Raw genomic sequence first — 15,691 nt, forward strand, 5'->3', positions numbered from 1 at the left:
CAACTTTATTCTATAATCTTGACTTTTCTGTGGTGAATTTTCAGAGAATAGTCGACGTTGCGTAACAGCGTGCACCACTAGTTGGCTTTATCTTACCGGTCTATCTTTAGCACACCAACAAAAACAGCAGGGAGGAGGGATAAAAATAAAACCCTGAATAAAAGCTTGCTAAATGATTAATAGGCCCTGCAGTAGTGAAACTCAGACGCCACTGCAGGACACAGCCTTCTGAAAAGTTCAGAGTGCTTCCAGGTCCTGTCGATGCTGCCTTTATTTCTGCCTCATTTTTACAGGAAAGCTTTTATGCTGGAGGGACTGGCGGCCTGACAGCGGGTCAAATCGTGCACAGACGATAAAACAAAAATCCTTGTGCTGCTATTAAAATCTAAAATTCTGCTTTTGGGCTCTTCATACAGGAAGGCAAAGTCTGTATTTGTTGTGAAATCCTCCTGTGAGTTTGTGTTTTTGAGAATCCACAGTTTCAGCCAATGCTCAGCTGAGGCTGCTATTGATTAGAACAGAAATTAACAATTCATGAGAGAGGGGGAACAGTAAGTTCCCCTGAACAGCACTAAACAGTGGCTTTATCTGTTGTGACTAATGTGGTCCAGTATGTCTGGATTCTCTTTGTCATCACACAACAGAAGACAGGGCGTCTACAGGGCCATGAGAGCGCGGCTTTATCGGTTTCACCTCGGGTTCAAACAGCTAGAAAGTCGAGCCCTCTGCTGCTAACCTCCTGTCTCCACTCGCCTCTGCTGCCCTGCTACAGAAACCCAAGGCCTCTTTCTCTAGTTGGTGAATAATTCTAGAAAAATATTTGAGTTTATTGAAAGGAATTAGGGCCATGACTCTCGCTCCATTGTTCTTCATAACTGTGAGATATCCAACACTCCACCCGTCCTCCTGCCCACCTCTACAGAAACTCATGCACCCCACCCTCTGTCTGATACCTGTGGAGTGATCCATGGAGAGGATCCCCTGACCACCAGAAGAAAACGGCTCGCTGCTTTTAAAGGGGCTGCTCCCGCTGGTGTTAGTGGTGTTTTTGTTTTCCATACCAAACAGGCTGGAACTCTTCTGGGTTTCCACAGATGAACCCATCCCAGTCTGGCCAATAGTGGAGCCCATAGTGGTCTGGAATGGTGGCAGTCCAGTCCCCATGGTCCCTCCAATCCCAGACTGGGAAAAGCCTGTTAAGACAAAGAACAGAGGCCTCAGAATTAGACCACTGCTATACTGTAGATAGGTTATAACAGATATATAATAGACAGACAGACAGACAGACAGACAGACAGACAGACAGACAGACAGACAGATAGATAGATAGATAGATAGATAGATAGATAGATAGATAGATAGATAGATCGATAGACAGACAGACAGACAGACAGACAGACAGACAGACAGACAGACAGACAGATAGATAGATAGATAGATAGATAGATAGATAGATAGATCGATAGACAGACAGACAGACAGACAGACAGACAGACAGACAGACAGATAGATGATAGATAGATAGATAGATAGATAGATAGATAGATAGATAGATCGATAGACAGACAGACAGACAGACAGACAGACAGACAGACAGACAGACAGACAGACAGACAGACAGACAGATAGATAGACAGACAGACAGACAGACAGACAGACAGACAGACAGATAGATAGATAGATAGATAGATAGATAGATAGATAGATAGATAGATAGATCGATAGACAGACAGACAGACAGACAGACAGATAGACAGACAGACAGACAGACAGACAGACAGACAGACAGACAGACAGATAGATAGATAGATAGATAGATAGATAGATAGATAGATAGATAGATAGATAGATAGATAGATAGATAGATCGATAGACAGACAGACAGACAGACAGATAGATAGATAGATAGATAGATAGACAGATCGATAGACAGACAGACAGACAGACAGACAGACAGACAGACAGACAGATAGATAGATAGATAGACAGACAGACAGACAGACAGATAGATAGATAGATAGATAGATAGATAGATAGATAGACAGACAGACAGACAGACAGACAGATAGACAGACAGACAGACAGACAGACAGACAGACAGATAGATAGATAGATAGATAGATAGATAGACAGATCGATAGACAGACAGACAGACAGACAGACAGACAGACAGACAGACAGACAGATAGATAGATAGATAGATAGATCGATAGACAGACAGACAGACAGACAGACAGACAGACAGACAGACAGACAGACAGACAGACAGACAGACAGACAGACAGATAGATAGATAGATAGATAGATAGATAGATAGATAGATAGATCGATAGACAGACAGACAGACAGACAGACAGACAGACAGACAGACAGACAGACAGACAGACAGACAGACAGACAGACAGACAGACAGACAGACAGACAGACAGACAGATAGATAGATAGATAGATAGATAGATAGATAGATAGTGTACAGTATTTGGCAGTTAGGTTTGCTACCTGTGCAAACCTAGGGCTGTTGACATTCTGTATAAAGTCCACATGCTCAAAACAATAAAAATCACCATTAAAATGTCCCTGATAAACACTAAATCAATGTTAAAACATTTAGGAGAACACACGAATCATAATTTTAAAGCAGTGCAGGAAAAGCAGAAATGGGTTCCATGAACTCGATCAGAATACAGGAAAATAAACATCTGGTCCTTTAATATTCTGGGAAAAGAGAACTCCAGACCCCCTTACCTGATGGTGCCAACTATAAAATGACAAATCTAAAATATTTCATGCACTAACCAACAGATTGTTGTTGGCAGAGGAGAAAAAAGACTTTTAATATTTGTGCTCATCTGTTTTCTGGCCATTACAAAGAAGGTGATAATTTTTTTTCAGATCTCCTATCCTCCACTTTTTTACCTTTTTCAGTCTTTTATGCAGAACTCTAAAATTCAGCAATGTGATGCACTTAGCATGCATAACTGCATCACAGGTGGCAGGAGCCATAGAGCAGTTCAAACTACCAAAGTGTGCTGAAAGATGGACGGGGACAGTCTGAGAGTCTGAGGAGGAAGAGTGTGGATGTGAGGTGGCAGACTACGAGGAAGAGGAAGACCAAAACCATGAACAGAAGGTCAGGTGTGTATCTACGATCTACTGAGCTCATGTTCATGGAATGATTATGAGGGAAGCTTCCAGCATGTGTGTCTGGATATTTGTGAAAAACTCATGATCCAGACCTGGCCCCTGAATGACAAACACGTGTCAAAGAAAGGTTTTCTCTGTTTTTTGCAGTGATCCATGCACCTCACAAACTAATGCTCAAAACTTTGCATTTTCCTGCCAGCCAAAGCTGGACAGGCTGAGGCTGCATTAAGATTCATCTCTAAATAACTGAAGTTGTCTTCTCACTGCAGTTATCAGCCAGAGTTAGAAACAAGCAGCACTGCGTGATCATTATACATCATTAAATCTCATGTTTCATCATGAACTCATAAATCCACACTGTTATTGTTTTACAGTATGGACAGAGGGCTTTAGACAAGCTGTGAGATTGAATAGCTGCATCACAGAGAATTAGAACATCAATAAAAAGTTCATTTTCCTGTGATTTACTTCAGAAAGCTACATTTCTATTTATTCTAGAGCCATCGTATACAAGTGAAATATTTAGAGACTTTTATTGTTTTAATCTTGATGGTTACAGCTCAATATTAAAAAATCCACTAACTCAAAATAGAAAATTAAGAAAAGGTACAATTTGCAAATGTTTCCTGATCCTTCAGTCCCTCATTCTGGATCAGTTCACACAACCACAACCACAGAGAAGACTGCTGACTGGACTACTGTCCAGAGGACCACCACTAAAATAATTCTCAAGGAGGACTGTCAAACAAAGCACATTCAAGAACCTAGGAGAGCCTCACAAAGACTAGACTGAGGCTGGAGTCAGTGGATCAAGAGCCGCCACGCAGATGGATCCAGGAAATGGACTACAAGTGTCCCAGGTCCCAGAGTCTGGAGGAAGATCAGAGAGGCTTCAGCGTCTGAAGTCCAGTGTTTCCAGTCTCCACAGTCAGTGATGGTTTGGGGTCCATGTCACCTGCTGCTGTTGATCCACTGGTCCTGATCAAGTCCAGAGTCCATGCTGTCAGCCCTCTACCAGGAGATGTTAGAGCCCTTCATGCTTCAAGCCAACAGGTCTGGTCTGAACCCTGTAGAGAATCTCTGGGGAAATGTCGAGAGGAGGATGAGAGACACCGGACTCAACAATCGAGACGACCTGAAGGCTGCTATCAGAGCAACCTCATAAAACCCAGCAGGACCACGGACTGATTGCCTCCATGACACGAGCAGAGCTGCAGGAGTTTGTAAAAAAGAGCTCCAACCACTTACTGAGTGATAAATGAGCAGATTTTTCCAGAAGGTCAGCATTTCTGTATTATAAATCCTTTTTCTACTGATGTTTGTTAAATTCGGATCATTTGAGATGGTGGATTTAAGATTCTTGTGAGCTGAAAGCTGTAATCATCAGGATTAAAACAAAAAAGTCCTGAAATATTTCATGTTGTATTGATGAATCTAGAATATTTGGAAGTTTGACTTCTTAAATAAAATCACAGGGAAAAAATGAACTTTCAGGGAATTGTAACTTTTTAAATGTTAATAGAAACCCCTCTGATCCTGGAACACGAATGAACGAGATTATGTGGTTTAATAAATGATTATAGATTATAGATATAGAACTGTAAATCTGGCATAATCTTATGGATAATGGATACAAATATTCATGCAGCCAGAGAAAGACTAAAGTCATCAGAACATTTTACTAAATTTAAAATTTAAAACAAAAACTTCAGAAAAATGACAAAATATATTTTCACGGTCACCACACAGACATCAGAGAGGTGAAAAATGAGGAGGACCTAGGAATGAGTCGGGCATGCTGCTGTCTTTTGCCTTGTTTGGGCTCCACTGGTCGGTCTTTCCACCCATCATGGGACCTGAGAGAGAAAGAAAGAAAGAAAGAAAGAAAGAAAAGAAAAGAAAAGAAAGAAAAGAAAAGAAAAGAAAAGAAAAGAAAGAAAAGAAAAGAAAAAAGAAAAAAGAAAAAAGAAAAGAAAGAAAAGAAAAGAAAAGAAAGAAAAGAAAAGAAAAAAGAAAAGAAAGAAAAGCAAAGAAAAGAAAGAAAGAAAAGAAAAGAAAAGAAAAGAAAAAGAAAAAGAAAAAGAAAGAAAAGAAAAGAAAAGAAAGAAAAGAAAGAAAAGAAAAAAAGAAAAAGAAAAGAAAGAAAAAGTAGAAAGCAAAGAAAAGAAAAGAAAGAAAAGAAAAAAGATAAAGAAACGAAAGAAAAGAAAAAAGAAAAAAAAAGAACAGAAAAAGAAAAGAAAAGAAAAAGAAAAGAAAAGAAAAAAGAAAAGAAAGAGAAGAAAAGAAAAGAAAAAGAAATGAAGAAAAGAAAAAAGAGAAAAGAAAAGAAAAAAGAAAAGAAAAGAAACAAAAGAATAGAAAAAAGAAAAAGAAAAGAAAAAGAAAGGAAAAAAGAAAAGAAAGAAAAGAAAAAAGAAAAGAAAGAGAAAAAGAAATGAAAGAAAAGAAAGAAAAGAAAAAAGAAAAGAAAAAGAAATGAAAGAAAAGAAAAAAGAAAAGAAAAGAAAAGAAAAGAAAGAAAAGAAAAGAAAAAAAGAAAAAGAAATGAAAGAAAAGAAAAGAAAAGAAAGAAAAGAAAAGAAAAAAGAAAAAAACAAAAGAAAGAAAAAAATGAAAAGAACAAAAAAAGGGGAGGAAGAAAACAACGGGAAAAAAAGAAAGAAGACAAAGGACAAAAAGCAAAGGAAAGAAAAGAAAAAGGAAAGGAAAGAATCCAAGGGGGGGAAATTGTAGCGTCAGTGAGACAGTGAGGACAGAGAGCCAGAGGTAGAGTCAAACTGAGCTGAAGCGGTAAATAAAACCTTCAGAGACGTAGAACAGACTGAAAAGAGCCAATCAGAAATGAAACGGGGAAAGAAAAAAGTTAAACTCTAGAAATCTGCAACAGCGTACAAGAGAACATCCACTGGTTTATTAAGCTTTTCCTACAGGATCAAACTCTAGTGAAAGTGTAATTACCAGGGCAGTCACTTTATCATTTATCTATCAGGCTATAATTTCATATTACATTTCTATCCATGCTAATTTTACACAGCACCCTTCACTCTGCTTCTCTGACCTTTTTACCTGTTTTTGTCATTTTGACTGTGTTCAACAACAGTTCAATAAAAACCATCAAAAAACACATTTTAGAAATGTTTCACTGAATAATCTCTAAAGGTTTTCCCTGAGTCTGGAGGTCTGGTGATGATGCAAAGATGCAATGATGCATCTACTGTAGCAGATTGTAACAAAACTGGCTCCTTCTTGAATATAGTCCAAGGTTATGAATAGTTAACCCTTCAGTGACCACAGGAGGAATGCCACTGTCCTTGGGTTAAGAGCTCTACTGCAGCACAAGTCTCATAAGGTCTTGATTTAAGTATTTACAGCTTTCTGGGCCTATGTTTGTATCTTAAAGTGTTCTTGGGGCCACAAATGTCAGGACTGGTTTGAGGTTGTCCTACAGGAGGTTCTAGGATCCCCCAGAGCCTCTGCGGAGTAAAACCATCTCTAAGAACAACTCTAACCAGTTTACTCCCTCATGCTTACCAGACAGGTAGTCAGAGCTGAAGGCCGGCTGTCCTGGCGGATCCTGGCGTCCCCCAGATGACATCACTGATGACATCATTCCTGGTCCTGAAGGAGATAAAGAGTATCATCACCATAGAGTCAAATGAAGATGTAAACCCAGGCCTAGAATGAATGAACCTTCATGTTTCTGACCCTCAGAGCATCCTGCAGACTTCCTCCTCCAACTGCACCACAAAGAGTCCCAGACTGAAAACTGCACCTGATGTGTCTGTCTTCAGTCTGCCCTGTCAGCCGAATAAACATCAAACTGGTCTCACAGCCTCTCCAGACAGTGAGTGAGTATGTGTGCCAGTGTTGTTCATCTTTTGATGCTGACACAAGCAGACACAAGGAGCTTCTGAAGGAGTCATCTCCAGGCTTACACACGGGAAGGGCCACATCCTAGGTGGTTCTCTAGACCAGATTACTGAGGCTGATCAGTCCACCAGCTGGCACACATCAAACTAATGCACACTCTACCGATAAATGAAATAAACACAATACATGTAGAATTTTTCTGCTAGGGAAAGTTTCCTACAACTTTCATTTCTTAAAAAAAACAACATTTATTTACTGGTGCCTGGTTGTAATCTGGTTTTCTCCCCACAGAATGCAAAGCACTCAGCTGCTAGGTACTAGCAGTAGCTGTCCATGGTCCTGAAATACGTCTCAGTAGAAATATGTTTGTTTATCAAATAATTCATCTCCACCCCCTCTTTAGGCCCATGAAACAACACTGTTGGCTGTATAATTAAAGACTTCCCTGGTACAGAGAGAAACAGAGTCGAGCTAAAACATGTTTGATCAGATATTTTCAGGGCAGAAAGAGGACAAGATGAGGAAGGCTTCTGGTGCAGTGCCAGTTTCAGTGTAATGGTGGGGATCATGAATAATTAACCAGAGTGCATCAACAGTGAGTTTAGCCTCACTGGATGAAGTGAGAGTGTGTCTGGGAGAGCAAGTGTTTCTTTATCGCTCTTTCCATTTTTGGGTCTATAAAGTCAGACATCTGAGTTTAGAGTCGACCACACAAACAGCAGAAATAACACATGCAGGGCCACAGAGGACACAGGAGGGGTAGGGTTATTCACACGTTTAAATCGCCTCTCTTGGACTATCAGAACTCAGAGTACATTGGTACTAATCAGCCCGTGTTTCGTCGTCTGCAGCTGGTCCAAAGTGCAGCCACACATCCTCTGACAGGGAAGAGACGACATGATCGTATCACATCGGTTTTAGCATCCACCATTGCACGGGCTTTCCCCACAATACTTGTCTGAGTTGTTGCAGCGTCCCGCTCCAGTCAGAGGTGTAGGCTTAAAGCCAAGGTGACAGAGTGTTTGCTGCTCCGGAAACTTTCAGTCCTTGTTTAAGACCCATCTGGCCTCTACCAGCTAGGTAAAAACATTCTTAAACCTGCACCACAAACTTTAAAACAACTGATTTGCTGCCAGTACAGTGTACAAAAAAACTCTTTGTTATAGTTCACATGTGCCAACAGGTTAAAATGAACCGCCATGATTTTTCAATTTAAAAAAAGACGGGAAAACCTTCTAAACTGGGCATGCTGCTTTTCTATAGTAGGAAACTTCCTGGTAATAAATCATGTCTAGTATTTTAACTGTTAAGGTGGGTTAGTCATGAATTCTGTGTGTGATGAATGTTGGCAGTCTGATATTGTACATTATTGGAATTATTTTCCTCTATCTCAAAGTTCTGTTCTGTAAAAGGCTGGACAAAGAAAAATCCCACATACCAAACACGAGGAGTCCTAGACTTATTATTGATTGTTCAGTATGAAACCCTACATGAGAGGAAACCACAGTTTTTTGGGCCCTTAACCCTACAACTGTTAACCTGACACGGAAAACCTCCCATAGACGGTGTTTGAGAAAGGGCAGAGCCTTTGAAAAACAAAAAACCCAGAGGGTGATTGGATGAATGTTCTGTCACATCCTTACGGGCCAATCAGAGCAACAAAACACGTGACGTCGTCGGGGATACTGCGGAATAAACTCCATAGAGAACTGCATAACGTGAACCATGGCGACTGTAGACATGTCAGTACATGACCTTTTTCATCTTTGAAAAGAAAACAGCTCACTGCTGTTCTCTGTTCTTCTTTTAAAGAAGAAATGTCGTCAAGTTCTGAAAGCACTGGTGTGTCCATAATTGCACTGGCCTCTTGTTGCTGCTTGCTTACGTCACGACTCCGCCACGCCCGAAAGTACTGCCCCTTGACGCTGATCCTGTCACTTTCCAACTGGGCCAAAACTGTTCAGATGGGAGCTTTGCAAGATGGATTCACCAGTGAGAAACACAGAAAAAGGGCGAATCCATCTGCTTTGCAAGGTTATACAACAGTCTGATCAGGATAAAACCAGGCTGAGAAATAGCAGCCCGGCCTTGCCTTAAGAGGCAGAAGAGAAAGTTCCAGCCAAATTAATAATGTCTTTTCACTCTCTATAAAAAAGATCCATTCATGGGCTATAGACACAGTTATGGTACGTATATCATAACCTGCTGCGGACTATGGACAGATCCGTGGATAGAGCAGGTGCCCAAGTATAGAGGCTGTAGACCTCAGCATGAGACTGGTTCAAGGTCTGGGCGCTGTTTAGAGCATATTCCATCTCATACTTCCTGTATGGTCTGTTTTTCCCCTGCAGGCTGCTCCTCATGTTCAGGTGTTTGACATCACACACTGAGACAAAAACACTGGGTATTTCATATGAATGATTACAGCGCATATTTATGCAGAGACAGTTGTTTCAGCTGTCTAACAGCTGGTTAATGATCAGCTGTTCCACTGTCATTACAGACGCTGCTTCATCTGATGCTGCAGAGGAAAACAGAGTTCCTCATCATCTGTCCTCCAGCCCGCTTCCTTGAATCTCTGCATGCGTCTGGTGGGAAGGACTAAGACACAAGGAAGAGACTGGAGTGGTAGACTGGAAACACACCCTTAAAGTATAAAATGTTAAATTATTTAGATAAAAAAGTGACTGAAAAGTCCAACTCAAATCTAAAACATTACATTTTAATGCATGGCATGCACATTTATCTAAAAGTTAATAGAAATACAGTTTCATATGAGAGGCTTTACTTCCTGTTCTCCTGTGGCTGCATTCACAAATTTACATAAGTACATGTCCTTCCTGTAACACATCCTTTTTCAGCTCATGGAGGACCTAAACAGCAGAAGAGTCAGATCATCCTGTGGACTACGCTCACATCCACGCATCCAGAACCACATGGTGTTAACCCAAAGCTTCACATGCCAAAGTAAGCCTATGAGCTTCCCTGGCTTTAGAATGTCAACTCTCCCCCTTACTTTCTCCTCCTGCTCACTGCGTATCTCAGACATCATTCTAAACACACGTGCATGTACACACACATATAAACAGGTTCAATCATACAGATGCTCACACAGAAACACACACTGAATGTGCGTGCAAGAAGAGTCAGAGCCCAGACAGTCCTCTGGGGGCAGCAGCCACTATCAAGCCTCAAGGTCAAACACCTGCTTTTTTCCAAACAGGATTTTTAAGTCATTCATGCGTCAGCGGACAGGAAGCACTTTCAGAAGCATAACCTGGAGAAACGAGGCGGAATACACAAGCAGGGAGCCGCCTCAGAAATGGACAGGATAGTGTTGTTTAAAGAGTTTGATAGGCTCACCGTCATTCTCGGCCTGTACGTCATCATCTCTCAATAATAATTCACTGTTTGGTTCAATGCAACTCAAAATACCTGAAAACAGTAATGCAGGAAAGGATGATGAATGAGAATGAAGAACTAGCCTTCAGAGGTGGTGTGTGTACCCTCTAAAAGGTGAAATGTTGAGACAGGACTGCAGAGGATTCAGCTACAGGAGCTCTCAGGTGGTCTCTATGTTTACACGGAGACAGCTGAAATAAAAGCATGACCAGAATAAAAAGCCTTGTGGAAACATGATCTGCTCCCACCCATTCAGAACGGATCAGAGGGATGGTTTGGTTCAGGTTGGAAATCTGCTTTTAATCTAGCTTGTGAAATGTTCATCCAGTCTTAATCATAATCGATATTAAAATGTGTACTTCAGCATCAAAATCATGACAAAACCATTTATTTCTCTATTCTCCCCCTCACAGGTCTAAAAAAGTGCTGATGAATTTTATCTGCAGTTACAGTGAAGTGAAAAAGGGCTCCAGCTGGTACATTTCCTCTCAGAGGTCAGAGGTCAGGACTGTCGACTGTGCAGGGACTCTGAAGTGGCTCCAGGCCTGATGAAGTGCACTTTGTGATGATGGACCAATAATGCAGGGACTCTAAGACTGCGCCTCGTTGTGCTTTAGCTCAGAGCTAAAGTACAGCGCTCCATCTCTGTTCAGCCTTTTTGGATCATCTTGGAGTTAAATAAGGCATCATGAAGCACACCTTTACTTTTGACTTTTCATTTTTTTTAACAGAGGACAGCAGATGAAGTCAAAACCAGGGATGAGAGAGTGAGGAATGACATGCATGAAAGGAGCCTCAGGCCAGAATTTACCTGGGCTGCACCCACACATGGGGCGAAGCTAGGGCCGGGTGATATGGATCAAAAATCAGATCTTGGAGAAAAGGTGGCCTAGTGATTCAAGGCGCCCCATGTACGCAGTCCAGATTTCGATTCTGGCCTGTGGCTCTTTCCTGCATGTCTCTCCCCAGCTGTCAATAAAGGCACAAAAAGTCCAAAAATAAAGCTTAAAACAATCATATCTGAGTATTTTTAAGCCAAGTGGCGATCTATTCTATTCTGCGTACAGGCGTTGTTGTTGTGAACGAGCTCTTTTATCACCCAGCTCTACTCTGGGTCCTACATTTTTTCATTCCAGCTCTGTAAAGCAGAGAACACACTTTCTGTGCTGCAGATCTTGTTCATTGTAACACAATTAACAGTAAGGCACGACGAGTTTCTGCTCTGTAGCGTCAGTGAGAAACCTGCAGAAGAAATGCACTAAAAATGAGCTGTCTGTCACAAATCCCTGTTTTACTGGTTCACCATCATGGCTGAAAGGCTGAGCTATAGGCCGCATTAGTTATGCATGACAACCACACACGTTTAAACTGGTCACAGCAGTACTGCAGAGATCTGATATGTTGCCGTAGTAACACTGATGACAGTATTGATACCAGTTTGCAGCCCACCACCCACAAAGACCCTTGGTGAAATCCATCATCCTCCATCAGGATGTCCTGATGCTATCGTCGATGCTATCCTTGGCCTGCCCCTGTCCCCGGCCTGCACTTTCTTCAGCTAATATTAGCGTGTATGTTGGTAATGCTTAAGTCTGTCCACCTCTCCTCTCTGCATGCCAAGGACAGAGGAGGTTAGGGTGAACCCTCCATACTCAGCCCCACAGCTGTCACTACCTCTGGGGAGAGACGAGCACTTAAAGTGGGCAAGTGGGGGGGGGGGGGTCAGGATACAGGACAGTGATGAGCTAGTGAGGACAGAAACTGTTGAACAAAGCACAGATTTTTATACTTAACTGTGAACTCATAAAATGTCAGTCATACTGTCCAGACAACCAAACTGTAGAGGACGTTTGCCTTCATACCTGACTATAACCCTGCAGCCTAGTTTACAGCCCATAATCTGTGAGCATGCAGCCAATTAACAAGAATAACAGACCTGATATAGCTTAACTTTAACAGCTCTTTATTATACTAACAATGGGACAAAACCTGGACAACATCCAGGGTTTCTGGCACCTTAGAGCTGCTGTAAATCTGTACAAATACTACTGCATGTATACTCTACAATTATGGATATTATTTCACCTTTAACAATTAAAACAAAAACAAAAATATGAGTTGTGATAGCATTTTTGAAGCAATAGATCTGATGGAAACGTGAAGGAAAACAGGAAACAAAATAAAATCATTTACAAGGACCTGGTTATGAAAAATAATGACTTAAAGTTTATTTGGATGCCGTCTGACATTCTCCTACAGATGTGTGTTTTCTTATTTTTTTATCAATTGTTTTATCACATTTCCTGTATAAGATCCAACAACTTATTTTACTTCTCCGTCTAAAAACACCAAAAGCCAAAATCCAAGCCCTTTCAAAGCTTAAAACAAAACACTTAAATTCAAGGACTTTCAGGAACACCAGGCATCCTTTGAAATCTATACAACTGATTTTAAACTTACATCCCATGATGATGTTGCACACGTCCCTTCACTCTACAATTTCAACATATCAGAGATAATTCCACTAAGTGAATGCTCTCCACCATCTCGGAATCAGCTAGTCAATTCAAGCTGTGTGTCCTGATTGGATTTAATCATGATTATCAGGCCAATCAATTCAATATCACGATGCATGCTTCCTTAATTTTCTATAGAACTGCACGACTCCTTTTTCAAAGTAGAGGCAAAACTTCTGATAAACAAAATCAGGTCTTCTCACGCTCTCGTCGCTTAGTGATGTGACGTTTTGGTAACAGGTCGGCTCATTCTAAAATCTGAACGCTAGATGTCGCTAAAATGCCAAATTCTACACATTGTACCTTTAAAATGGGCTTTATATTTGAAAGTATAATTGAAGGTTTACTCAGGTTTTTCATGTTTCTTAATTTCAGTCAGGAACTCTCTCATCACACATTTAATTTTTTACTTCAAATTATTTGAATTTTACTTGGTGGAGAAAGCTCCCCTCAAAAGATTCTCCCTGGATGTGTCAGCAGCATGCTTTGACCTTCCATGGAGGGCAAACCTCCACATGAACAGATACATTTATGGCAATGCAAACTAAATACAATGAAACTAGTTTAGAAGGTATTAATCCATAGCAGCATGAATCTGAATATGAAGGTGCAACAAATGCTATGTTATAAAGGAGGAGGCTGGGGTGGAGGAGGTGAAGCTTTATGCTATAAAGGAGGAGGCTGGGGTGGAGGAGGTGAAGCTTTAGTCTATAAAGGAGGAGGCTGGGGTGGAGGAGTTGAAGCTTTATGCTATAAAGGAGGAGGCTGGGGTGGAGGAGGTGGAATTTTAGTCTATAAAGGAGGAGGCTGGGGTGGAGGAGGTGAAGCTTTATGCTATAAAGGAGGAGGCTGGGCTGGAGGAGGTGGAATTGTAGTCTATAAAGGAGGAGGCTGGGGTGGAGGAGGTGAAGCTTTATGCTATAAAGGAGGAGGCTGGGGTGGAGGAGGTGGAATTTTAGTCTATAAAGGAGGAGGCTGGGGTGGAGGAGGTGGAATTTTAGTCTATAAAGGAGGAGGCTGGGGTGGAGGAGGTGGAATTTTAGTCTATAAAGGAGGAGGCTGGGGTGGAGGAGGTGGAGCTCGGCCAGCAGCATTAATGCAGAAGGGAATAGTGAGAAGGACGTCATATTTAAATGGACTGTTGAGAGGAAGAGCTGTGATTGGCTGTGAGAGCTGGGTTTTACCAAAACCATTTTTGTTATTGACTGAAAACTGCTCTGTGGCCCATGTTTTAGTCCCCACCACCAGCTGAAAACCCCTGCTCTGACAGATTGTGTATTGTTAATCCTGTTTGTAGTGAAGCTGGTTGGTGTAATCACAGTATCTTACCAACCACATAAACCTGAACTATAACGGAGATGAATGAGACTGGAGAGAGGGATGGTGAGAATAAAAGCAACAAAGCAGGCCGTGTAGGCGAGGATGGGAGCTATGCTACATGTGTGAGGGCTGAGATCATGATTGAATGATAAATGAAAGGTAAACTATCTTTTCTAGAACACGGAGAATGATTCAAAACAAAAATGAAGATCACAGAAAAGAGGAAGGACTGAGAGGACAAGAATCAGAGAAAAACCCCTAGAAACAGGAAAATAAGAGAGAAATGTTCAGGTAAATGAGTCTCTCTCCAGGGAGTAGACCACACCGTAGTCCTGACAACCATTAGCAGCTTACCATCACAGTCCAGATGCTCTATAATAACGCTGAAATCCCAGGGCCATCTAAATACTGTTCCTGAGACTGACAGACTGTGGAAGTGGGGGTACCTGTGGGGCACTGCAGCTCCTTTTAATTCTGTGATTTACATGGCTTTATGTTTTCACCTGACCTCACAGGTAACTTAGTTTTAGTCGATACGCTGATTTTTTAGAAATAATTCAATCAGCAGAATCAAAAAATAAATATAAAGGTAAAACACTTTACAAATACTGACACAGCTTATCTGCACAGTGGAGAAATATCACAGATTTTAACACGAGCATTTTAGTCTGCTTGAAGAAAACTGAACTCACTCATCATCAGTTTTCATCACCACAGATCTATTTTTAGCTCTTCTTCCTCATGGAAACAAGGTTGATGAACAGTTTTAGTCACAGTTTAAGTCAACCAAATTTATGTTTACTGGTCTACAGCCACTATTACTGACCAACACATACACTATATGGACAAAAGTATTCAGCCTGACCATTACACCATTACACCTGTCCTGACATTGTATTTAAATCCATGTTCTTTAATATACAGTTGACTCCTTTTGCAGCTATAACAGCCTCCACTCCATGAGATGCTGGAGTGTTTTAGTTGGAATTTGTGCCCATTTATTCTGTAGAGCATTTAAAGACGGTCTGGCTAGAGCTGAATGATGTGCAAAAATAATCTAATTGCATTTTTTTGTCCCCAGTATTGCAACTTTTATTTGATGTGGGATTATTAACAAGCTTTAAGCTTTTAAGGAGGATGCTGGGATGGAGGAGGTGAAGCTTTGCCAGCAGCAGCGTGATGCATCAGCATTGATGCAAGCAGGGAGGCGGTAACTGGTGTCAGCCAATCATGGCTAGGGGTATGACTTACATGAAATAACACTAAGCTCCATTAATATTAAATAGAATGAACTAGGGCAAAATGCTTAAAAACATATATCTAATTGCAATTATTGTTGCTCATATTGCAAATTTAATACCAATGCTTTATTGAATGAGGATTGTTTTTTTATGTAACTCGTTTTAATAAAAAAAGTAGACAAAAGGACCTTTTTT

General features: G+C 41.0%; 1 protein-coding gene across 1 annotated transcript in view; it reads right to left on the minus strand.

Moving 5' to 3' along the window:
• Positions 1–15,691, minus strand: part of map4l (microtubule associated protein 4 like) — a 187,794-nt gene that overhangs the window by 114,595 nt on the left and 57,508 nt on the right. Inside the window, exons 3-5 of the mRNA XM_041803364.1 lie at positions 6,679–6,765; positions 4,923–5,000; positions 954–1,193 (exon numbers count right to left, since the gene is read on the minus strand). Of these exons, the coding sequence (XP_041659298.1) occupies positions 954–1,193; positions 4,923–5,000; positions 6,679–6,765 (405 nt within the window). The remainder of the gene's footprint in view (positions 1–953; positions 1,194–4,922; positions 5,001–6,678; positions 6,766–15,691) is intronic.

Source organism: Cheilinus undulatus, linkage group 13 (genome assembly GCF_018320785.1).
Source record: "Cheilinus undulatus linkage group 13, ASM1832078v1, whole genome shotgun sequence".
Lineage (NCBI taxonomy): Eukaryota > Metazoa > Chordata > Actinopteri > Labriformes > Labridae > Cheilinus > Cheilinus undulatus.